General features: G+C 37.6%; 1 protein-coding gene and 1 long non-coding RNA gene across 4 annotated transcripts; one reads left to right on the plus strand and one right to left on the minus strand.

The window, feature by feature from the left end:
* Positions 1–712: 712 nt before the first annotated feature.
* On the minus strand, positions 713–26,928 carry LOC144215555 (palmitoyltransferase ZDHHC8B-like). Of its 3 annotated transcripts, none has more exons than XM_077744581.1 (11): positions 26,624–26,928; positions 6,290–6,411; positions 4,862–5,019; positions 4,558–4,730; positions 4,338–4,440; positions 4,119–4,210; positions 3,713–3,845; positions 3,432–3,537; positions 2,610–2,716; positions 1,480–2,537; positions 713–992 (listed from the first exon to the last, which is right to left on the minus strand). In XM_077744581.1, the coding sequence occupies exons 1-11, from the start codon at positions 26,725–26,727 to the stop codon at positions 860–862; spliced, it is 2,289 nt and encodes a 762-aa protein (XP_077600707.1). In that variant the 5' UTR covers positions 26,728–26,928; the 3' UTR covers positions 713–859. The 3 variants fall into 3 exon arrangements, with proteins under 3 accessions (XP_077600707.1, XP_077600706.1, XP_077600708.1); XM_077744580.1 differs by having other exon boundaries at positions 2,610–2,722; positions 26,624–26,927; XM_077744582.1 differs by lacking the exon at positions 713–992 and having other exon boundaries at positions 1,032–2,537; positions 2,610–2,722; positions 26,624–26,926.
* On the plus strand, positions 3,474–17,354 carry LOC144215556 (uncharacterized). The gene is made up of 3 exons (XR_013330448.1): positions 3,474–3,600; positions 4,841–5,028; positions 17,248–17,354. It is a non-coding gene; the product is annotated as an uncharacterized LOC144215556 (long non-coding RNA).
* Positions 26,929–27,117: the final 189 nt, after the last annotated feature.

A 27,117-nucleotide genomic window follows, 5' to 3' on the forward strand; every position in this document is an offset into this window, starting at 1 on the left:
ACTGACCTTTCCCCCAATTCAGTTTCTTTTGATTCTACTACAAGCAAATACAAAATCAATTAAATACTGAATTAATCAATTCCAATGTTGGATTTTTAAAGGTAGTACTTAGGTACTGTATGAGGTAATTGTGTGCTATAGAAGATAGATGTCTGCTACTTCCTGAGTCCAATGGAAGGCAGAGTACTTAAACCTTGAACTCCTCAAAGACACTGGGGGGAAGGAAACATTACATCAAACCCCTTGATGGCATGCATCCCTTTTTTTTTTAAATCCTACATGCCTGTATATATCATTTTTAATTATATATTTTAATAACCTTTCTCACCTTGATTTTGCACCTCATTGGGAGCAAAAAAAGTGACATATTTTGAAATATTCAAGGTATTTTAACTAATTAAAAACAAATCACTGGAATCTAGCATTTACTTTTGTTCTAATATTGATGTTAAAAGTCTGATATTTCACTTTTTGTAACATTGTGGCTTTCTAAACGAATTCAAGTAGCAAGGTTGTCATTCGTGGAAAAGTATTTTTAGGCTACTGATGTTTGTATTTGGTTTCTTCAGCAGCATTTGTTCCGAACAAACATCTCACATGACTACTATAGCTACAAGAAGACAATCTTTTGGTCCAAAAACACTAGCAAGATGAGCACCCCCCCCCCCCCCCCCCCCAAATATTTGGGGAATACCCTTACCTATACTCTAGATCAGTTGATAACAGGACACTGAACCACATACAATAAGCAGGGGGTTCATTTGATTGGTTGATCTTGATCAAACTGAACACCAGCTTCTCTAAACGTACTACAGTCCACAAAAATACCAAACATGGTTCTGGTGCTGAGTGTCCCGGCTCACACGGAAATCTCATAGGTGGTGCCCCCCACCCCTGTCATCTTTTTGACGTTACCATGACGATTGGGACTGCCCGCGACAACCTTGGCACTTGGGTGGCAATCCATCTGGCCATTTACTTTGATGCCCTCTCTGGATGAAAAGAGAAAAGCAACAAACGAGTGTCAAACACACAAATTCAACAAAAAAAATTATTCATCTATGCAAAGTGATGATTAAAAGACAAAAGGAGGGAGTGGCATGCCTCAATTGACTTCTGAAAATGAGCGAGAAGATGAAAAAAATTATGAAAAGCATGCAAAAAGGAAAGGAATGGAAAGTCACACCATTTTATTAATATGACAGTGACGGACGGACGTATATAAAACCTGTTTTTTCTTTTCTAAGGCCCAAAAAAAAAAATACATTCATGGAACACATGAATTTATATCTTGAGGATAGACAGTATGACAAACACAATATGCTTATTAATGCTACAGAACATGCTAAAAAAAATGTACAGCCTAGCGCCTACTAAATTGATGGAAATGGGGCCTTTTGAGGAGGGTAGGGGGGTAGTTTGTATCCAGGCCCGGTGGTTTACGGTGTACATGCACTACCGGAGGGCTAGGAATCATACCTGGCCCCACCCAGACGAGGCGAGTCCACCCTCTCCTGGGCACTCGCGTATGAAAGTTTCTGATGGGAGTAAGATGAGGGAGATCGGGGTAACGCGGGGGAGTGGGGACGGTGGACGGGGGAACGGTAGAGCCCCTCGGGGCCTGAGACCCTTCCATGGTTGTTGTTGTTGGCGCTAATGTGATCTGTATGTAAAGAGCCGGATGAAGTCCTAGGCGCTCGGCCCAGAGTGGACCCGGCCTGGCACAGTACGGGGGTTCTCTGGCCGTAACTTAGCCCTAACCCCATTAGGTTGTCCCTGGAGCCCCCATAAGCCGGGGGAGTCGGGCCTCTGGAACCGGCGCAACGAGGCCCGTCCGGGTAGCAGAGGTTGGGTGGGAGGGTGTAACCCCCCGAGCCTTCAAACGCAACAGAGTCCTGGGCATAGATATGCGTCTGGGAATGCCCATGGAGCATGTGTCTCTTCTCTCTTGCCTCCTTCTCTTTGCGTTCCTGGATGGAGGCCATGATTGTTTGAGATAGGTTGTCGTAGCGTACCGGGGATGGGTCTCTGTCCCGTACGTGGGGGGATTGACGGCCCGCGATACGGGATGACATCACTGGGCTGTAGGTGGCGACGACTTGCGGCCTCTGGGTGTCAGGTTGCCGCACGTGGCACATTTTGGTGGGCAGGTAGGGCGAGTGGAACCCTACCGGAGGCATGCCGCGGTGGGCTAAGCAATCGGTGGTGGTTGGTGGGGTGACGCCGGAGTGGAGCAGGCTGTCGTAAGATAGGCTGCCGTTACGGTTGGAGAGGGTGCTGGGAGAGAAGACATTCTTGTAGGGTGTGGAGGTGACCATTAGTTGCCCTTTCTCGGATCGGTGGTGGGCTTGCCTCAGGCTCAGCGTCTGAGAGGTCACCGGGTCGGAGTCTAGCTGGAATGGGGAGGACTTGAATGTGCGGTGGAGTGGCGCGTTGGTGTACTCGGGCAGGTCTAAGTTTGGCTCGGAACGGTAGTCGTGGCCACGGACACTCTCTTCCAAGATAGCAGAGGAAGTGTGGTCATCGGGAAGAATAATCTGCGAAAAGAAGACACCATTCATTTTCTACAGTCTTGAGATGGATGTAGTACAGTTGGCTGATTATTTTACCTTGTCCCCTGCTGTATGGTAGTGAACTTTGGGCATGGTGCCAAAGGATGGTCTGAACTTGTACATGGCCGGAGTGGAGGGGTGGGTCTTACCAGACACAGAACTTTCTATTGCTTAAAAAAATAAGGGGGGGAAGTCAATATGAATGAATGAACAGGATTTATGCCATTTTTGTAACAGTTTTAGTTGAATTACTGGATGGTCCAATTAAGATAGGTGTTGTTTCTTAACATGGCTGGGATTACAAATTTACTATAGCTATAACTACTATTTTCCCCCACAGAATATCAAACATCATATTCAAAATAAATTAGCATTAGTAGCAATCTCTTTTTTATAACAAAAAAAATGCCTTCTTGCAGTACATGAAGCTGCCAGGAGGTTGTAATACTGCTCCTTGAAGCAGGACAAAATGTTCCCTCCCTGACATAATGCAGCAAGTGGAAAAATGATTAATGACGTTGAGATTTCACATGATTTAAAAGCACAGATCATAACTGCACAGTAAAATATGCATATAAGAAATGCCATGACTCGGTATAAAAAGGTACAAAAGCGAAAAAGGTATTTTGCACAGTATGTGATGTATTCGGGACACCAAAATATACAATTACAAATATACTTTGACTAAATGGCGGTGCATTTTTTGACGAATGCTGTTTTGGTGTGAAATTGTACTGTACTGTGCAGTAGATTTTGGTTTACATCTTTCATTTCTTGTTAAAGTGGTGGACAGTCATCCCTGTGCAAGTCTAAATGGTAAAGGATGATTGACAGGCGAGCAGAGGGGAGGAATGAAATGTGATATTTTCTAGTTCTTACCCTCACTGGAGGTCAGATGCGTTTTCAGCTGGTTGTACCTGTCAGCTTTTGGTGGCAATGGAGGCTGAATTTCTTTCTCTTCCAGGCCATCGGGACTCATTTTGGACTATGTGGATGGGAGAAGAGTATCAAAAACACCTTCAACTATTGACTAGACCCAAGGCAAGAAGTGAGTATTAACAGGAGACATCTATGTGTATATATAATTAGTTTCCATATGTGGAAATCATGAAAAATGTAAATACATAAATAAAAACTCTAAACTGAGTACAAAACCTCACCTTGGAGCTTATAATAGTGCTATGTACGCCATTGTCATTGACCTTGATAGTGATCTGCTTTTCGAAGAGATCCGGTCTGATAAACGGAGGTTGAATTTTGATTTGCGGCTTCTTGCGTTGGTCCAAGATGTACCTTGCATGGGATGAGAAATTATAGATGATATTGACAAAAACACAGGCGCCATATACTGTACATTCTAATGTTTGTATAGAAGCAGAATTCAGGTCAAAGGAAATTTACATCCTGAAGCACACACTACTCTTAAATTCAAGTGGGAATCAAACCCACACTTTCTTGCATCATGAACCATTACGTCCCTTGAGACCAATACCACCCACATATGTCTCCTCAAAAATTGTAAGGGTGACAACTACAGCACAAGGCAGTGAATGGGGAGTACCTTACCTTGGACCCAAAGGACTACATAAGACATACTCCACGTTGCCACTACAACCTTTTGTAAAGGGATTTACTCCTCCACAAAATTTTCCTGTTACCTGAGGAACACAAGACTATAGTTAGAGTTTCAAACAGATGGCCCAAATGCAGTAAACTCAGATCAAATTGATAAGAAGATGGTGGCATTTGAGAAAAAAATCCTTTCATTTTCTTCTCTGTCCTCACTTGTTCATTTGTGGTTCGGCCTCGAGCCACGAGCACCATGTGAAAACCAGTCAGACCCATGACGGGTATAAAGAAAAGTCCTGCGATACACATCACCACCAATCTGAGCGTGAAAGGGTTAAGGCGATGTGAAAGATCAGATCACGACACAGTCACAAGATGTGGACAATCCATTGATACGCATTGCCAAAGTGTGGAGGGGAGATTTTTGAAAGGATACGTGACGGTGGTGTGCAGTGCTCCCAGTCGTTCTCTATGGTGGAGCACAAAGATGAGGCCGAAGGTGAAAACTCCCATCATGTGGATGCTTAAAGATAGCAGGAAGAGGAAGAAGTAGCGGTAATTTCTGCGTCCAATACAGTTGTTGACCCAAGGACAGTGATGGTCAAAGTCCTGAAAAAATAAGGAAGCCCATTTTGAAATTTGGATTCATGATAAACAATCGGTACGTTCTGTCCTAAAAAAACAAGAATGCTAAACTATGTATTTCTATTGTCAAACAGTGCATCAATCTAGACCCTCACCTCCACGCAGTTGTCACACACACTGCAGTGTGAGCATCGAGGCGGCCTGTAGAAGTGACAGGTGGCGCACCACTTCATCCGAACTTGAATGCCTTTGATCTCCACGTTCTTGTAGAGGGGCGCTCGGAAGTCGTCGTCTTTGTCTTCGTCCTCGTCCGCTGCACACAGTAAGTCAAGACAATATATCTATATCTATATATCTATACCTATATATCTATACCTATATATCTATATATCTATACCTATATATCTATAATTCTATACCTATATATCTATATATAAATATATCTATAGATCTATATATATATATATATATATATATATATATATATATATATATATATATATATATATATATATATATATATATATATATATATATATATATATATATATATATATATATATATATATATATATATATATATATATATATATATATATATATATATATATATATATATATATATATATATATATATATATATATATATATATATATATATATATATATATATATATATATATATATATATATATATATATATATATATATATATATATATATATATATATATATATACGTCTATATATCTATTCGTCTATATATCTATTCGTCTATACATCTATTCATCTATACATCTATTCATCTATACATCTATACATCTATATATCTATAAATCTATACATCGATATCTATACATCTATATCTATACATCTATATCTATACATCTATATCTATACATCTATATCTATACATCTATATCCATACATCTATATATACATCTATATCTAAACATCTATATCCATACATCTATATATATACATCTATATCTAAACATCTATATCCATACATCTATATCTAAACATCTATATCCATACATCTATATCTATACATGCATATCTATAACTATGCATACATATCTACATCTATATCTATAGATGGACATTTAAAGAAGACATTTTTTGAATATTTCTGACATGGTTCTCAATGGTTAAGCCTACGTTTTTTCCCATTTTAAAAGTAAATATGGTGCTAATGAGTGATTTTCATTTTTTTATGATTAACTTTACTCGTGGCATGAAATTGAATGATTTATTGATCGTGTATAAAACTGCAAATAGCGAGACTCCCTCACCTGTTGCCATGAAGACAATATGCACTAAACAACCTTATCATAATTACTGCTGTACAGAAAGAGGAAATTGTTCAAGACAGATGCTTATCATATAGAAGCACATGAAAAACACCCGCAGGGGAAAGTTCAACCACCACTCTTTAGACGGAAATGCTGAACTTAGTCCAGTCCATTTCTCTGCCCAACAAACCGGTTAAGGAAGTCGTTATGTGTAGACACAAAATAATCTTTAAATAGCCAAACTAAAACACAACATTGTCAGTACAGACGCAGGAGGTGATTTACAGACCTCTGGGGTAGACACCGGGGTCCATAAATGTTGCCATGCTGAAGTTGGCCAACACAAATAGGAAGATGAGTCCATTGTAGACAGGCACGATAGGGGAGATCACCTTGGTCAACCAGGGGCACCTGAAAAAACAATTTGAAGTCTTATTGGCTTTTTATTACAAAATACACACATACTACACTTTGATGTTGCCTTACTACGAATCTCTTGAGTGGACCTGCACGTATAAACACACTATTAGTGAGCCCTCAGTCTTGTTTTGAAACAATCAATAAGCAGCATGAGTAGTAACACGATTCCACAGAGTAAAGTGGGAGAACACAAACATGTCAGGATAAATGATAGGAAATTGATGGTGGATTATTCATCTGTTCCTTTATCTATTTTCTATGGATAGTTTAAATAGTGAACTCCCTAAGGATGATGAACAAGATCAGACTAACACAACGAAAATGGTCGAGTGTAAACATCTGGAAACTATGAAATATTATGTATTATGAAACGTTCAAGAAGGAGTTGTGATGTCAGGTTTTGATATAAATAATCATCTGACTTTCATTGAGCTAAGGGATTAAACATAAGGCAAAAATCCTGATGTCTAAGTTTGCAGTGTGAGTAAGTGCCAAGGGAACTACGAAACATTATAAAAATAGTTGTCATAAAAACAAGTTGGCCGACATGTGGGGGAAATGTGTTTAAATTTACTTCCAGGTCTTATGTTTGTGTAGTACAAAGTTATCTAGCAATCCAATTCAATTGGGGTGGAAAAATATGACAGTGTTGAGTTTGTTGATTGCATAGTAGTAGTAGAAGTAGTAGTAGTGGTATACAGTCAAAGGGAGAAAGAAGACACATGTGCCTGTGTTTATTGCTGCCAAACTTGGACCAAAGCTCACCAATGGGTCAACAGGCCAGTAAACCAGACTGGAGAGCTTACTGGTGGAGTACAGCGACCACGTTCAGGTATTTGAACCCCAGTATTGAACCCACCAAAGCACAGCTGGTGCCAGAACGTGTGTAAATGCAAAGCTCTCGCCACTAGAAATATGTAACAGTGTGAAACCCAATCTGGGAATTAGATTTGAGAAGGGATGAGAGGCCAGATTGTGACCGGCTGCAAAGGCGGCACTTAGACGTGGCTGCTCTGCAAAGTTGTCTTATGGCACATGCTTAAACGCTCATTCGTTAGAGGAGTGAAACCTGGATGTGTGGCGACTGCCAAGTGTTTGAACAGAGAGCCATGGAAGCTCTTTTTTTGGCCAGCTTTTTGCATATTTTGGCAAAAAAAGACAGTAGAAATTCTGTTCAATGGTTTCTGTAGGGAAATCAATGTTCAGTGATGCGAGTTTGTAGCAGAGCTTGTGACTGATTGGTAGATAGTGAAGTCAACCTTTGATAATGTCAGCTGAAAATACGCTCCAGCACCCTTTGACTCTGAGTAGGATCATTGGTCTTGAAAATGGATAGATGATTGAAAGTTAGGAGTGGTTCTTCGGGCATGAATGACTCATTGGGAAGACATATGTCAGGATTTAACACAATTCCCTGTTTATAGTGCTTACTCATGTTCAAAATACTGTATGAGAAGACATGGGGATAAAGTCAAGAAAGATGGATCCAATTTGAATGGTACAAAGTGACTGAAATGTAAATTTAAAAGAGTTGAACAACTTAATCCCTAACTGGAACAAGTCCACGGCCTAGTCCATCCAATCTTCTTCCTCTCAACGCTAAAGTGTTTTGTTTTCAACTAGTGCCATCTGCAACCCGTTCAGTAGTGACCTCACAGTCCGCTTGCCTTTCACGCCTCCCACGGGAAACTCAGATTGTGTTTAGACTCAACATAGACTAGAACACGCGCACACACGGCACCCCGGAGAATTGAGCAATCCTCTCAACCCAAAGCTGACACCATGTGGGGATGTTGCTGGCTTTTTTAATAAGGCTGAGCAAGCTGTTTGTAAGAACCCAACAGCCCTGAAGTGACTTGCACTAAAATATGAATGGGATAAAAAGAAGTACAAACTTGTTGCTCCAAAACGACTATTTGTTTTTCCCTTCGTCAGACAAATCTAAATTAAAACTGCATTCAAAATCATAGTGCTCAGTGGACATTTCCTGCTAATTACTAAAAGTGACTTAACTGTAAACACTGAAATAAGGACCACCCAAACCAAGCCAAAAAAAGGAAATGAATCCTTTTAGTTAGACAATTTATATAATTAAAAAAGACTTCATTTTCTGCCGCCGCTATTGGTAGTAATTCATGTGTCATATACCCACCCTTGGTGACATTGTACCTCAATGCAAAGTGATTCACGGCCCCCCAAAAGGAGGGGTCCCTTCTTAAAACAGGACATTAGCCAAACTGGGTAACTGAGGCCCTTGGCAAGATAGAATGACGGTAGCCAACAAATTTGAGCAACTCTGCCAAGCACTTGGCAACATGTCTCTAAAATCGTAAATTTACAAACTCCCTTACTTGATTTCAATGATTATTTTAAGTACATTACACTACAGCATTATTTACAGTATTTAGCCAACATTAAGCTCGAGGATAGAACTGAACCTGGCAACCTGAAATGAGATAATTCAGTTTTTTTGCTGTTGTTTATGTTTTTTGAGATAATTATGTTTTTTTAAAGGATGACTGTTGTGTTAAGCTCCATTAAATAGCCACTCTCACCCGTTGTAGAGTTATACAACAAATTCCAGTAACTCTGCTAGAGATATTCAAAACAAACTACATATTATTGGATTTTTAAAATTGTAATACCAAATGCTTAACACTAAGTACTATTTGTATATGTTTTTGTGAGGCTGGAATATGAAAAGATTGAGGCCACTGCCAGATTGGATATAGATTACAACAGTTATCTGAGAAAATGTAGCAATTAAATGACTAATGTATTAATTTTACTGCAAGAAAACATTGACTTGCACACATGGATTGGATTAATTGAAACAACTCTTTAAACAATGGATGCGTCTGATGAAATTTAGCAGGAATTATTAAGTCATTCATTCAGAAACAATTAATTTCTGCTTTTAGAACACAGAAAACAATGTTTGCTCTTTTTGTGAAAAACAATAGAAGTTTATTTTTGACCCAATTGGGGGCAAATGTAAATAAATAGTGTACATTTTGTAACACAAACCCATGTTTTTGCATGGTTAGCTCAAATCTAAACTCTAAATCATAATCTCATTGCCTCCCATTTAAACTAGAAGTACATACTGGCTATATGGACGCTCATGTTTCAGTGTAATTTGGAAGATATTGATTGGTACTGTAAATTGTAGGCTGCCCTGCTTGCCTCCAAACTGGTTGAAGCATTCCTTCTGTTCTCTTTACAATGATTGACTCGTACTATCATTTAATCCAACAACTTTTTTTCCACATAAACAGCCATTTGGCATGCAATGTTAAAATTCCTTTAATCCAGTTAAAACTCACAGACTGTCAATCTGATTTAATCTTCTTCCATGCTGACTTACAGTGTCAAAATGTGCTGATGATTTATCCAGCCATCCATCAATTTTCTGTCCAACTTTAAAGCTACTAAATATGAAAATCCAATAGCGAGAGTTTTAGTGGATTACACTAGAGACTTGTATTAATTCTCCGCTGAGAAATTATTGAATTGCACAGACTTAAATGAATTAACTTCATTTCCTGCTACTGCGAAAAACACAGATGTGCCAAAAACAGCACATTTCCAGAAAAAAAAACTTGGAAATCTTTTAAAACATAACTCTTATTCCCTCCCCTCTAGCGTTCCTTTCCTTAATCCATCACAAATCCAAGTGTAGGCAGGTGCTTTTTCTCCGCCAAAAAACCCAAATTCCTCCTTCCCTTCATGCTCTCTCCCCAAAACTCAAAAAGCAATGTCCCCCTTACATCCCTGGGGATTTTAATCACAAATTCTCACACCATTTCCCCCCCCTCCGAGCAGGTTAGTGATCTAAACGCTAGGACACACACTGCAATGAGCGCACGTACACATAAGCAAACTGTAAAATGCACGAACGGCCCTAGATATGACGAACATGCAGAGGTTGAGAGAAGGATAACGGAGCGTGGCGCCTCCAAGGTGATGGAATACTGCAGTTTTGTGATAGTGCCACAGTTCAGTAAGATACAGTATATAGCCGTATATTTTGTAAGCTTTCTAAAGCCGCACAATGAACAAATGTAGTCTGCTAAGTCTTCAATCACGATATGCCAGTATGAGGTTGGACATTCTAAAAGCTTGTAAGGGAAACAAAGAGAGCCATTGATGTAGTGAGCAGCAACAAGACAAAACGATGATTCTTTTTAGCCACAGAGGTTGGCAGCACTGGGCAGCGTCCCACTAGTGTTCTATGGGAACTTAGGCACAAAGAAGGGTCCAGACTGAGAGTGGGGGGCGCAGTCAATAAATTTGGTTGACCTGCTGTCAATGGACGCTCTGTAGCTACAGCGTGAGTGCACATAGTACATGTGTAGGGCTATTCAAGTGAGGCAGCTTGCTTATATAATTGATATAACAGCAGGAGATGGTCGGTATGTTTTTTTTGCAATATAGTGTATTCACAACTTTTTCACATTTTGCGTTTTTTTTTTTGGGTCCACCGCACAAATATAAAAATATATAAAAATATTTCTGTAGTAGTTAGCCATTTTTTGCGGTGTAGCACAAATATGAAAAAACTGTGACCGCAAAAAAACAGGCTAGTACTGTGAAAAATACTATGAAAATATTTCTGTAGTAGTTACCCGTTTTTTGTAGTGTAGCGCGAAATTTCAAAAATTGTGACTGCAAAAAAACAGGCTAATACTATGAAAAATATTACTGTAGCAGTTCTTCGTTTTTTTGTGGTGTAGCGCGAAAATGCAAAAACTGTGGCCGCAAAAACGGGCTATTACTGTGAAAAATATTACTGTAGTAGTTCTGTTTCACGCGGTGTTCCACGAAAATGCAAAAACCGGGAAACATAGTAAAACATATTTCTGCAGTAGTCCCCCGTTTTTGCCTTTTTATGTACTTCAATTAGAATATAAATATCTTCCTAGATACTTCTAACCTTATTTTTACCCAGTCCCATTATCCATATTCACCCCTTCCCGTAACCTAGTTCCATTCAGAGCATGGAAGCATTTCATTCCATCTGTACTTGTCAATTACATAAACATTTATACATATGTAATGGCCAGTAGCAAACAAGCATTTTGCCAACATCATGTTCTCCCAGTTGGTCCAGGATAATGAGTTCCACAGGCCACAGCTCAACACCAGAGAACCACTCACAAGATATGCAGTCCATATGCACATTCTGAGCCCGTCATTAGGGTTCAGGGTGTGGTGGGAGTACGTCCTAGCGCAACCAAAATAGAGCTCTGCTCTCTACTAATCCCAGATGAACAGGTGATTCTATTTCTAGGCCCAAATCCTCTCCAATCCACCCACTGGAATTCCATTGCTTTATCTGCTCTTCAACCATCAATGGACCTCAATCCAAAATCAAGACTTATTTGGACAAACTATATTCATGTATTGTATGATATGGAAGGTCCTGGAAAAAATATATTGCAACTACCATAAAGAACTTTGAGATACAATCAGTGTAGGTTTTAATTTCCAATTTATAAGAGATTTATCAATTTCTGCATGTAGAAAAACATTGAAAAATATGCGTATAGTTGCATTGGAGATGAAGGTTTGGATTTACCCTTGAAAGTTTCCTGAACCCCACGATTTAACCTTGAATAAGGAGTAGAAGATGGATAGAAGGAAGGAATGACAAATGGATTTCTGGATTGCTAGTCTGGTGATCAGCACCAGCCCTGAAAAACAATATCCTTCATAAAAGCAGCCTTGTTTGAACTCTACTCAATGCAACTTCCCCCTTGAGTCACACACTAATTTGTCTCGTTTCCAGCACCAGTGAGTTTCTCCATTCATCCTGACAGAAGCGCTCAAGGCGCAGTTTCAACATTTTCCCCCAAAAACGAGTAGGTCTTGATTTAGCTTGGATGCACATAGAATAATCACACTTCCCTATCACGATATAAATATGTGTGTGAGTAATAGAAGAGAAGCAGGCATACTGTAAATTCAGTTGTGGCAGTCCAAATGTTGTAAAAGTAGAAATAAGGTTGACTGAACCCTTAGGCTGATCTTTGAACTCAGCTATTCACACAAGCACAATCACAACCTTTCTGGATATGAATTTGGTCTTGTGGCTTTTATTGCCATGACAAAACTTTGGCTGAAACCAACCAGCAGCATTCAAAATCTCGAGAGAGAAAAAAGGCCAGGGGTGCTTGAGTGGTGGATGACGTTCCAAGGCAAGGACTATAAAGCTACTGTTTGCTTTTTTTTGCTTATCTTTCTTCAGTATAGCTTCTTGATGAACACAAAAAAATGATAAAAGGCCAAAATATAGAAAAGACAATAACATATTTTCACGACTATAAGGCGAACTTAAAAGTCTTACATTTTCTCCAAAATAGACAGTGCGCCTTATTATCCAGTGCGCCTTATATATGGAAAAAAAAACACAAACGCCTGAACTGAAACAATACTGTTAAATATGCAGATGCAATCTTAGTTTACAAAATCTTCCATCATATAGCTCCTCCCCCAACTGCAAGATTTTATACAAAAAAATCCAAAACATCAACAATGGCTGGCTCTAGAGGTGACTGTAAAGTAGTGAGTGCTACAATGGCTGGCTCTAGAGGTGACTGTAAAGTAGTGAGTGCTTCATACCTGGAAGTCAATAGCAATTACCGTATTTTCACGACTATAAGGCGCACTAAAAAGTCTTAAATTTTCTCCGAACATGGAAAAATGTCACTCATTGAGGGTGCACCTTATAATGTGGTCCGCCTTATAGTCGTGAACATACGGTACTGTTTTATGTGTGATGACTTCTCTAAAAATATCATTTTCACAATCTTTTTCCATCCATCTCTTATGCATAGAAAATTATACTACAAAGTATAAGTCACCTTTCTGCTATAATTGCTTTACTGTAAAGCGTTCAGTATTCATGGCATACTCTATTTTAGCTATTTTTAAAATCCATTCATTCAGGCTTGAAGCTGAGCTGCTTTCATAAACTACTCTTTTTTTGTGGAGGTGCAAAACAACTCCGTTTTACTCCAGGAAAAAGCCATGTACATTAAATCTAGAGTAAAAACTTACTACTTAAGTGGAAGTGTCAGTGTGTCTGCAGGCTTTGCACAACTGAGAGAAAATATCTTTGAAGTGAACTATTCCTGATCAGTTTGCAACCACCTGGTTGGGTTATAAATAACAGCTATGTGTACCTAAAAAAATGTCATTGGAGAACAATTTATCTTTCTGACTGAACGCTCTGCAATTTTTTTAAAGAGTTGGTGGCAGTAAAGATGAGGGGACTATTCTATTTGAGGTATTAATTGTTCCTCTTGCAGCCTCCAGCTCACGATGTCTTTGAAAGATTAATGGGAATCTGAATTAAATGCATATCCACATCATTAAACAGATCTCATCTCAAACATATTTGGGTGAATGATGGCTCTTGTTAAAGCCCATAGCTCATTTTGCAAATAATTTTAACTCTTTCCAGGCATAACATAGATCAAACTATGGAGTGTGGCTTGCTTTCATGGCTGACTGTATAGTTTTTATTTATTATAATCGTGTTCTGCAAAGGCTAGGTTGTTTAAATTGGTGAGGCATAGTGTGAGTTTACATGTTATCTTATTATGTTCTCCTCCACAACCAATAACATTGCTCATAATTGCCAAACACACGCAAAATATACATTATCCAAATAATTAGTGACATTTCTTTCCACTGTTACCCCCCCTATAGGCAACCTCAAGTCGCTTTTCTTGCTTAGCTTAGTTGAGTTCCTGCCAGGTCTTTAATTTTGTATGAATTTGAAATACCAAAAACCAGGAGTCCAACACATTCATTTTTCCGTCAACCAATCAGAGTAAAGAGTATTCCAATTAGATCCAAGTAGCAGCAAATTAATGATAAACTATACTTCCGCAAAAAAGACAAAAATGACCAACCAAAGTAACATAAAAAAATCCATTCTGAGCATTTTCAAAGCAAACCCGGTAAAATGCAATCCAACTTTAGAAAATGGAATGCAAAGCAAAAAAAATCAAACTTAAGTGCCACTTTAAAGCAGGCTGTCGAAACAGAAAGTCTCTTTCACTAGGCAACAAGTCTCTTTTTATTTAGCATAACCTCCAGGGAGTCTGGATTACCTTTCTCCCAAATTGCTCGTACGGCGTGAAGAAAATGAACGCTTCATGAAGAGGAAAGTTTTGCGTGCAGAAGTTTTTTGCCCGTAGAGGAGAAAAGCAGACGTTGAGTGCGCAATAGCCTTCAAAAACACCTTCAATTCAGTGAATGAATGGAGGTAGTATTAGTAGGCCGGATATTCAACCCGCTGTGGAAAATATAACAAACTGGCTTTAAAGTTGTGGGGGAGCACATTCTTGATTAATTAAATCAAACTACCATATTTTCACGACTATAAGGCGCACCCTCAATGAATGACATTTTTTCCATATATAAGGTGCACTGTATTATAAGGCGCAGTGTCTATTTTGGAGAAAATTTAAGACTTTTAAGTGTGCCTTATAGTCGTGAAAATACAGTAATTGCTATTGACTTCCAGGTATGAAGCACTCACTACACAGTCACCTCTAGAGCCAGCCATTGTTGATGTTTTGGATCTTGCAGTGGGGGAGGAGCTATATGATGGAAGATGTTGTAAACTAAGATGGCATCTGCATATTTAACAGTATTCTTTCAGTTCAGGCGTTTGTGTTTTTTTAAATATCCGACAGTGGTGGTTTTACGTTTTTGGGTTTCAGTTTTTTTTCATATATAAGGCGCACTGGATTATAAGGCACATTTTTTATTTTGAGGAAATTTTAGACTTTTAAGTGCGCCTTATAGTCGTGAAAATATGGTATGTCATTTTAAATGCTAAAATGAATAGAGTATGATCACCTTCAAAGGTTATAACCACTATTATAACCAAAAAACTGCATTATCGCAATGAGTGAGAAGAAATTCAATTCAGACTAAAGCTGAGGGGGAATTAGTATTTAATTGAACATTTCTTGAACCTATTTAGGATGGTTTCGTACACTGTTTGATGAACCACTATCTCGTCAGGTAAAGGAGAAATCTTAGCTTTCAATTGAAGGTTCAAATGGAGAAACACAAATCCTAGTAAAGCTTGTTTGAGTAGCTCATGCTCTTTGTTCAAATATGTGAAAAAGGACTATTAAATCCCTGCCATGAAAGCTAAAATGCCACATTAGGAGAATGGAGGTCACTTCTAAAAGCTTGATCTTTTTTTTTCTTCTCAATACAGCGAGAAAATGTCAGACAGTCATGCGAAACAGACCACTCATTAAAGTAGAAAAAGAAATGTAATGCTTGATGCACTTTAAGTAAAACACTAACAACTTAAGCCTGTTCAGTTTCAAAAGTTTTGAGACTTTCAACTGAATAAATGTCTATATATTTTAAATATATTGAAATCAAATTGGCTAAAGATACGTCTAAAACGTAAACAAAGCCTGATATCACATTTTCCTGACCAAGTACTACAAATAACTACATAGTAGTTACATGAGTACCACAACCGATATCTAAAATTTCCATCACAACATGTAATTAAGCTTAAACTGCTATGATATTGCCCAAAAACCTTCACATTCTTGAAGAAGTTTTATTAAAATATACCAACTTTTCATTGCAATCACATGTAAAATCGAACCAGAGAATTCAAACTAACAATCCTATTAATAGGCGATAACCTAACACACAAAGAACTGCATTTTTATTCCACCATGAACCCAAACATTCATGTAAATGTATATGTACTGCAGAACCATGTGAAGATTTAAACTCATAAAAATCCCAGCAGTTCCCTCTTTACAGCACTCTCTTATTGCAGCTGCAAAGAACAAAGACTAGCTGTCCACCCAGGACTGAAATATTTATAACTGCTAAATGTAAGAGGACCTTGTTCTATTTCAGTGAGACGGCTAAACTGTCATTCGGCAATATTTAACTGACACACATTCACCCACTTGCATTCAATGCAGCCGTTTTAGATCACACCACAAGAGGTGTTGCTAGCTAGTTTAAGACCCGTTCACTCTAAGAGTAACAAACTCATTCATCCATGCATTCAAAGTTCAACAACATCCAACACATTGATTTATTCTGGCCCTGTAATACAGTGGAAGAGTTCAATAATGCTAATATAATGACCAGCATATGACGCAAATGTGGCTGCCCACTGATGACTAATCAAGAGCTGCAGTACTTCAGGAGTAATTTGCGTTATAATGTTTGAAAAGGCGCACTTTCATGTTGTGGACTGATTGAATTAAACAAACAACTCTAAGATTCACAAGAAATCCAGGTTTAAGACATAATTTGCTCAATATGCGTACATTTTGTAATGCTTTGCCTACTCAGGCTCATTTCAAAACAAATGACAGTAGTTCTAAGCATATAATGTTGTACACACCAATGTAATGAAAGCACTTTCGAACAAACTAGTCAATTATAGCAAGCATCCAAAACCACTATATTCAATTATTTATTTATTCTTTATTGTCATTTCATTAACCTCCTAAGACCTAAGCTCTTGCAAGGCATGTAGTTTTATTTTCTCTTTAACATTTAGGCTAATTGGGATCTGATGAGTGTAGAAACAAAGAATATTTCTATCTTTTTACATGATATAGTCTCTGAGAAAAATTCTGTCCACTTCATAAGTGGACGCCAGGACATTGTAGTCCAAAATTTAACATTGTAGTCTTGAGAACCAGAAAAATGTGATGTCCACACTAGTGGACGCCAGGTCGTAGGAGGTTAAGTAATATTATATTTAACAAGTATGTTTCAGTATGGTGTTTTATTGTCTTTTTTTAAAAGAAACATTGAAACCATCCGGTTCAACTGTTTTGCTTGACAAAACACATCCACAATGACAAACGAAGACGACGCCCGGTTAAGCACTACTCCCTCCGGGTTCCCTGTATAGTGTGAGTCAACTTTTTCCATTTGGTGTCCCAATTATTTCACATGTGCTTCTTCTGACCATGCCGACCGATTTTGTGTCAAAATGACTGTGTTTGGATACAAAGGAAAATGAAACATAACAGTTCTTACTCATTGCTGACTATGCTTATGTTTTAGACCTAAAGTTCAACTCTGTCCAATGGATCAAACAAACAAAAGCACTTAGAAACAGCTACAACTCTTTGTTGTTATGTTGAGATGTTAGAGTCGGCAAAAAATAAACGTCAAACAAAAAAAACACATTGAAAACAAAAGGTATGTCATCAGGTTTGACTCTAACTCTGTCATTTTTTGACAAAAAGACTATTGTAGGGCCTATTTTGAACCAGAAAATGTCCTAATTCAAATGTTTCTGTAATTCAAGGACATGATAATCTCCTGCTAACACAGTGTCTGTCTGAATGTTGAAATATTCTAAAAAAAAAAAAAACGACAAGGTCATCTTCTTGTTCCTGCAGTTATTAACCCTTGGCAGCCACTTCCTACATACAATGCCTTTATTTCATTAAATTCAATATCCATATGCAAATTATGGTCTAAATCCAAACAAACTACAAAACTACACGCTCTAATCCAACCTTTTTACGCATCTAAACCAAACTCTACATCTCTTTGTACACCCTTCAAAAAAATTTGAAAAAAAGTCTTCCCACAATCCTCTTTCTAACAAACTAGAACATACAGGTGTAACTTAGTTTCTGCCAACAAAAAAAAAAAGATACAGAACGTGCAAGTTTTTTTTGCCAAGATAAACTTCTAAATGTGCCTGGCAAACATTTCAAAAGTATTAATGAGTTTTTTTTAGGAACCCTAAGGGAAGGATGTAGTACAACTTTGTGTGTAGTTCCAGATAGACAACCAATTCCAAGTTGTGCCTTGTATCTCATTCAAATGAGCCTTTAGTACTGTGCTCCAGTTACGGTGGAGGGAGTAGTGGGGGAGTTTAAAAATAGGCCTCAGTGACCATCAGTCACCACTTAGTCGGCCAATGTGGAGAGCAGATTGTAAATGAACACACTGAAGCGCTTGAATAGTGGCCCTTGTCGACTGCCCACACAAAGTCAATGTAAAGCACTAACACACACACTTGTGCCATAGACATCACACTTTAAGAGCTTGCATGCAGTGCAGATAAGGACAGCAGTTTTAGTAAATAGCTTGAGGTTCTTACAATCTGATTCGCCAATGAAACATTGGACACTTTGGAGATTTTTTGACTTTCTTGTCTTGAAGTTGAAGTGATGAAGACAACCTGTCACTCTCTGTAATCGTGTTTGACAGATGACGCAAAACTAAAGAGATGGTGAATAGCTAGCAGCTATTTTCACAGTCTGTGGAAAACAAGTTGTTTTTTATGTTATTCTTAATTAATTTCAGATTAAGGAAACTGATTATTTTCTGTGCTAAAGTCGTGAACTACTATGAACATTTGGAGCCATTATACTGCATATACAAGTACCTACAGTCAGATTGAACATCTATTGATTAGCTGTTGGTTGTGTTAACCAAGATAAGCAGAATGGAAAATGAACGAATGAAAAGTCAGTCGAACTTTTGACCGAGGCCAATGTTTTTTTTTTTTTAGTGACCTGAAGTGCAATTACTCATTGAGTGAATTGTAAATGGCTAATAAAACTCACAAATCCCATTTGACAGATAGAGGTGTTGCAAGGACATGACCTCCATCTGCCAGCTGCCACTACACCTCAACCCACGCCACTTGGAAGTATGTGTGCAGCTGCCATCACATCTCCAAAACCACCTCCATCTGATGTTGTCCTTTTGCCATCTACAACAACGTCCATCCAGCGTCCATCCCTGTCAGAGGTGAGCTGAGATTTTGCCAAATTCGCCTCGACATTCAAGCAACACCGTTGACACTCATTTTGAATTACAACTCGTTGACAGCACTATTGCCCGACAGCCAATACCAATCTCAACAATTGTTTTCATTGGGGTTCATAGGCAGCAGACATTTCTTGACCGTCAGCATGACTTAACCACAGCTCATCTGCCGTGGGAAACTGTTAAACTCAGCTTCCCATTTTGCTTTCCCACATTGACTGACTTATTTGAAAAATCACACTGCAAAGTCTCGTGTTATATGGAACTAATAAATCTTAGCCAACCCACAAACACATTGGTTTTTACCAAGTAGAACCAAATGGAGGTCTTAGCAGCACTAATAACATCCAGCATACATTCTTAGGGAGTGTATCTCAATTCCCGGTATGTATCACATGAGTGCGAGGAGGGATGTACTTAGGAGCATTGGCAGATAAGCACCTTGAATGATTATCTTATCATAAAATGGGCTAAATTATGCAAGACATAATAAACCTGGAAGCGTGTATCAGACTAGTGCTAGTATGGGATCGTAACAAGGTGTTGACATTTATATATTTCCAGAAAACAAGTGCATGCCACGACCGTGAAGCAGAACCAAAACCAAAATCGTGAGAACCGACATGATGTGAAAATGTTTCTTGCAAGGTTTTCTGCACTGTAGCATTGATCTCAAATTCATGGTAGAGGACACAGAGTGGAAAATGAGTGCAGAGCTGTGTGATAAAAGTCAATACTTCAAGTTGTTGGAGATTCACAATAGCCTGCCTGATAGTAAATGATGCTAAACGCTAACATGCTTTTATCATAAACTATACAGGCTGCATTATTTACGAAGCTCCAGGAGAGATTGCGCAATTTAAAATGATGGAAGCAGCCAAATTCAAAGCAGAACAATTTAACAGTTCCCTATTGTTTATGGAGACTCAAAGACTCCTCAAAGAGGACTTGTCATCATTAGGGTGACGATGGGTGGTGCTGTCTTGCGGGATGCTGAAATGAGTCATGAAATTATCATTGTATGAAACTGGTGCTCGGACATTTGGTCGCCTGTTCTTTTGGCCGCCTGTTCTTTTGGAGAGTTTATTATCTAAGTACTGTTTAATATTTAGGTATTGTTTAATATCTAAGTACTGTTTAATATCTAAGTACTGTTTAATATCTAAGTACTGTTTAATATCTAAGTACTGTTTAATATCTAAGTACTATTTAATATCTAAGTACTGTTTAATATCCAAGTACATTTGACCAGGGACCAAAAGATCGGCGACCAAACGTCCGGTCACGTATCAAAATGTGCTATTTGTAGTAAATCAACTTGGCACTGGGCCAATTTATAAAGCAGCATTAAATCATTGAGGTTGAGAAGGAGCATGGTTTTATTGTTTTTAGCAATGTAAAAGATAATCGGGAGAATATCTGCAGTCATGAGAAGACACTGAATCATATTGATGAATACACATTTACTCTTGTAATTTACATTTGTGTACTTCACGGAGAGAAAATTAAGCATGGCAGATCTCTCTGTGCTTAGCCAAATTTGTTAAGCTCTGACTGACTAATTCATGCTTGTGGGCGTTAAAAAAAAAACGGTAAATACCCTTATGACAGAGACTAAATAAACTGAAAACAACGTTACCGTGAAAACGGCTAGAGAGTTCTCACACGTAAAGATTGATTTTTGGAAATTCCACACATTGTAGTCTGCCAACATTGACATATGGGTCTTAAACATAGCCTTTAAAGTTTATTGTTCCATAAAACGCAAATATTTCAAGCCAAAAACATGCCCAACTGTGATTCTCCCAAGTATTTTTATTTTTTATTTTTTTATAGAAAGAACTTTGTATTCTATTGAAGATTAGTTTTTCAAGAATTTTTCAGTGGCAGCTTACTTCAACACATTGTACTTACTGGTCGACTCTCGTTACAAACACCAGTACAAGCTCATAATTATACTAAGATTATCAGGGGACTAGTAATTATTTCACACTTAAATATCTGAATTCCAACTATTGTGCCAAACTCTTATCAGAAGGGAAAAGTAACATTTCCAAAGATTAAATTGATTTTTCGGTACTATATTCAAAGAGCATCAATTAATCAGATGTTTCATAGCTTAAATCAGTGTAAAATATACCATGGCTTCACATAGGATAACTTCATTAAATGAACAAATTCACATTAAGAAAATCCAAAAATATTCAACAGATCAAATGTTCATTTTGTACTTTTATAAAACTCCTTTGAACATTTTAATTGAATTATAATCCATATCGGCCTGGGTCTAAGTACTTAGACACCTCGCAGTAAGTAGTGTTAGGCTGTAGAGTCCCAACTAGTTCTTGCCAGTTGCTCTATGAAAAACAGCGTTAGGGGAAACAGGGTGGGGATAGGCTGGAAGTCTAAATGACTACCACATGTTCACCAAAAACAAAAAAAGACACTTTCCAGGTGGCCTCAGTCTACAAACTTGCTGGGGAGGAAAGCACCTCGTTGGACTTTCCTGCACTTGGCCCACACATTGCTATGCACAGACTCCACATGGATCTATTTACAGAACCAAAAGGAATAACTGGAATAATGTACAGCATGTAAAACCTTACCCAAAGTTGGATATCATACTGTACTTTAAGACAAAGATCAATATATAATTTTCTAGCTGTTGATGATTTGCTGTCTACTAAAATTAAAATCAAAGAGCAAAACACACCATCTAATTGTACCAAACTTGTAATTGTAGTTGCAGTCTGCATAGGGTAGCAAGAACCGGATTTGGGGGGCTATCTCAAACTTCACCCTCAGGTTTTTATCTTCACCTAGCTGAGAAGCAGTGACATAATAGCTGGAAAGGAGATTAGAAAGATTTTCTTTTTATTCACTGAGCTCCTTTTCACGCAAGACTAGCAACATGGCTTGATTGCTGTGATTGCAGTACAGCTTCACCAGTGGAATGTTTTTACTTGAGCCTTGCCTCAGGTTGACTTTTTTGCAATTTAGTGTTGTCTTCACAAAGCCCCAGAGATAACGGTTCCCTCATGAATACACTATAATTGCATTATATACACGTATATGTATGTGTATATATGCATATGTATGTGTATATATGTATATGTATGTGAATATATGTATATGTATGTGTATATATGTATATGTATGTGTATATATGTATATGTATGTGTATATATGTATGTGTATATATGTATGTGTATATATGTATGTATATATGTATGTGTATATATGTATGTGTATATATGTATGTGTATATATGTATGTGTATATATGTATGTGTATATATGTATGTGTATATATGTATGTGTATATATGTATGTGTATATATGTATGTGTATATATGTATGCAGTGTTCTCGTTACCTCTGCGTCCTGCGTCTGATACGCACAGCTTTTCTTCCAGACGCACAATTTCAAGTAATGTGCTTTTTTCGGACGCAAAGAAATTTTTATCAAAAAAAAAAACCAAAACACATATATCCGATAGCAAACCAATTTATTCCACATAATCTTTGCGAAATAATTCTCGCGAGACTAGCAGACACTAGCAGACGAAGGAGAGAAAGCGATAGCAAGAGTTTCGTAATAGTGTAAGAAAGATAAAAAATGTTTCAGAAAAAGCAAAACAGTCTGGATAGTTATTTCGCAGTTAAAAATACAACTAGTAAGAAAAGAACTGCAGAAGATTCGATCGATGATCATGAAGCAAAACGGGGGCGGCAAGGAAAAATACGCACATTTCAAAAGACTTTTGGCTGCAAAGAGAGGAGGATCTACGAGCTGAAAGACTAGTACAATGATAAATAAACCCTAACCCTAAACCATATAATAAATAAATTAAATCTGAATGTTTATATATCGTTGTTTATGTTTTATTTGCATCCGTAGTATGTTGGGACTCGTGACAAGTTTCCTGGGACGCACAGTTTTCAGACAAGCGAATCCCTGGGACTCGCAGTGTGCCAATTGTAAAATTATCACTGTGTATGTGTATATATGTATGTGTATATATGTATATATATCATGCAAAATGTGTATCTATTTACTTATTTATTACTTATGTATTTAGGTCTATAGTGTCTTTTTCTGTGTCTGTATTCTCACCCTCTAGCTACTATGACAGTGAAATTCCACGAATACGGGATGAATAAAGTTGTTTAATCTAATCTAATCTAAATTATGCTCTTCTAGTGCAGCTAATCTGGAAATAAATAGCGTGAAGGCAACATTGGATGACTTCTTGAACCTTTAAATGTACAATAAAAGACCAAAAAATCCAAAACCTCATTAAAAACGCATGATTGTGAGAGTCAATGTGTAGCAGGCCTAAAGTTCAATGACATTGAGTAAACAATGTTTTGTACCACCATAGGCTTCACATGCAACATTCCTCTCTGTTTTGCTACAATGTTCGATTCAAAAATAACACTGCTAAAGCTACTTTTTATTTCCGTGTATTTTTTTAATAGAAACTATGCAGTCCCTTTTAAAACATCCCTAAAAAAACACATCTGAACATGTTTGTAATTCCTTTTACAGTCAACAGATGCTTCAACTAAAGTGAAACTCTAAATAGTTCCACATCAACAAATCCACATCAAAGTAGAGGAAAACTTTCCCAAAAGTTCAGTACAAGTGAAATGCAGTTTAACGACAAAAGAAATGGGATTTATTACAACCACTCTGCAGTCAGTCCAACTACTATGCCGGACATACCTACAAGATTAAGACTCTAGACCAGATTCAAGGCCAAACAATGCTTTTTGCAGGACCTGAATGAAGAAGTGTGGGTGAATGGACGTGCTTTGAAAGGGAGGAAACAGATGTGGAAGCTGAAGATTAGATCCCTGTCAAGACTGCTTCTGCACAGTACTTCTCCAAAGCTCAAATTGACTGGTACGACAGCAGGCAATGCCAACACTTACTCCCGTTTTCATAATTCAAAAACAGACTGCAAGTGGTGCTCCACAAAGTTATTACTCGATGATGAATTTAGAGTTTCCAGGCAGAAAACAACCACTACGGTTGCCCTTAAACTGTTGCTACACGACTTAGAAACAGACGACAACATAACAACGTTTCTATTTCCAACAAAAGGACTTTCAAGGAGTAGTGATAAATAATATATTAAGCAAGTTTTTTCTATTATGAGATAGAATCCGGTTTTAGATGCAGATAAAAACCCTAGATGGTATTATCCCAATATAACCTCGACCAGATTTTTTTCTGCTATGGTTGCTATCAGAAAAATTAAAGGATAAAAATAAAATTGTTTTGCGTTCATTTGGTAAGGAGAGGATTGGAATGGTGTATTTAATAATAATAATAGTGTATTTTTAATTGAACAAATTGGATTGGGTGTCTGTTGAGGTCATTGGCGGTAAAAATATTCAAGGCCAGCATTCCTATTTAAATGGATTTTATGTCTATAACTATAGTGAATAATTTAAGGTTTATGGGGAACTAAATAATGTAAAATATATATACATTTTTTGCATTTAAAACATTAATAAAAGATTAATCAGGGGTAACGCAGGATTTATTTCGATTGACATTTTTAATTTTTTGACAGCAGCAATTTTTTTTACAAAGACTGAAACAGTTTCCAGAAAAAAAGACAAAAAAGTCAAGAAAATCACAACCAACATAGCTCAAATTGCATTATTTGTTTTAATATAGTAAATGTATATTCAATATAAAAATAATAATAATAAGTACTAAAATGGCCTGCCTTTAATTATCACCATTTCATTGTCATGCATGCAAAACATTCTAAATAAATCTGCTCTAATGTGTGTTAATCTCAGTAGAAAACACAAGCTGTTAGAAAGCCAAATACACAACCACCATGAAAAGTATTGCATGTGCCAAAAAAATGGTCTCAATTCTCACTCCATTGCTGGCAACTGTAAAATAACACACTCTCATCCAAAAAAAAATGTTTATTTTGATTGTCCCATATGCCTTGTGCCTTCTTTTTTTTAATTTAGTTTACAATTTAAATAATGAACTCCCTTGTATTATGGAAGACTAAATTTATTCAAGACATGACGAGTCCCGGATCAGCATAATAGTCTCTTATGTGTATTTGACAGTAGTGGGACATGCCCTAGTTTGGATGTATGCGACTCCCCAGGGAGTTCCATTATGCTCAAATCAATCCTTTAGGCCTTTAACTGCAAAATGAAGGAGTAACCGAGTAAAGTCTTAATTCTCACCCTTGAACCATCTGCTATGGGACCAACCTTTGTGAACACTTAAAGTGATCGACACAATTCTTGTACTGTACTGAAATGCCTTTAGATGTACTAAATTCCTTTTTAAGACAGGCAGAAATTGTGAATTTATGTTTTATCTGAATACAAATGTGTGTTAGGTTGCCCATTTGATTTTGCAAAGTAGGTTATTTGCCTATGCAAAGCTAAAACAAGACTTTTAAAGCTGGAGTCCAAGTGGCCTATAGAAGCCGCAAACACCATATGTTTGCTTCAATCTCAAGCATTGAGCTTAAGAGTACAAAATAGGATTGCAGACCACGTATGGTCACTTTAATAGTTAAATTGCGTCAAGATGTAAGTCAAAAACATCCTATTGGATAAATTTTTTTTTGAATTGATTCTAATTCATAATTTAGCAGAAAAAGTACCAAATATTAAGAAATCAGAATGTAACCATATATTATACATGTAAAGATAAATATTAAATGCTTAATGTACAACTACACCAGTCAACTACGTCTAAATCCCACCGAAAGATGATAGAAACGTGATCCTAAACGGATAGAACTCCAGAAATGACCACCATAATAAACACATCGTTACCCTCAATGTTCTTTAATTGGACATTAGAAAATTGCATTGTAGTAAAATAGAAAAAGTGTATAATTTGGGGGGTGGTCTCATCAGATGTCATCAATTTCAACACAGTCATCTCCATCCTTGATTTACAGTGACTCCTCTAAAACTACGTTTCAAATCCATACACCCATTCATTATAATATCCAACATTGCCTGACCGTCACTAGGACTCTTCAAACACTGTTAGGTGACCATGGCAACCATTCTAAATATGTATTAAACGAGATGGCCTGTTCAAAGATCAAATAAAGCTGTTGATGAGTCAGTTTGGGGGGCCTACGTAGACCATGCAACTGATGAAACTGATGCCTAATACCATAGTTACACTCTTTAACTAGTTTTTTTTTTTTTAACAATAAAGCAAGCTCATCTCCCACATGCAATATGAAGGCGACTGAATGTCCACTGGGCTCTCGTGCAAAACCCCTTTCAATGGCAGATTCCAAAATCCAATGAGTTATTAACCTAAATCCGAGCCTGCAAACCTCGAAAAGACCAAGGCAATGTGCAACTTACGTGAAAACGAAAAATAAAGTGGTCGATCCCACAAGAAGAGTGGCAGCTGTAGATACCGGGATGTATTTGCTGGGTTTAAATCTCTTTCCGGCGCTGGTGGGCATTCTGTAATTTCCACATTCCTTAATTGTTAATCCCGGGTGCTATGGCATGTGGAGAAGAAAAAAAATGGATCCAGGATTGTATTTCTACTGCGATTTAGAGTCGGTCCGCTCTTTGCTAGCGTTGAAGCGGAATAGATTCTTGCAGGCAGGAATAGGAATAGCTCTGTGACTGAAAACCTGGAAATCCCACCCTTCCAATCCAGCCCACTGCTGAGGTCACTGGGCCGTTAGAAAAGAAAAAAATACTCCGTGCAAGTGTCTTTGGGGAATGAAGATGAGGAATCATTGCATTTTTATTATTTTTTTAGGCTGGGATGAGAAAAGTTGCTTATTTTTTTCAAAGTAAAACACCTGACTATATTCAGAAGCGAATGGCAGTTGTGCACCGTG

Source organism: Stigmatopora nigra, chromosome 22 (assembly GCF_051989575.1).
Source record: "Stigmatopora nigra isolate UIUO_SnigA chromosome 22, RoL_Snig_1.1, whole genome shotgun sequence".
NCBI lineage: Eukaryota > Metazoa > Chordata > Actinopteri > Syngnathiformes > Syngnathidae > Stigmatopora > Stigmatopora nigra.

What these genes read in the sequence shown, in the direction of transcription:
- LOC144215555 (XM_077744580.1), bottom strand. Translation starts at nt 26,727, where the DNA reads ATGCCCACCAGCGCCGGAAAGAGATTTAAACCCAGCAAATACATCCCG. An exon ending in TGTAGTCCTTTGGGTCCAAG is followed by an intron (nt 3,846 to 4,118) that starts GTAAGGTACTCC and finishes ATCCCATGCAAG; the next exon opens with GTACATCTTGGACCAACGCA. An exon ending in GCACTATTATAAGCTCCAAG is followed by an intron (nt 3,538 to 3,712) that starts GTGAGGTTTTGT and finishes CCATCCACATAG; the next exon opens with TCCAAAATGAGTCCCGATGG.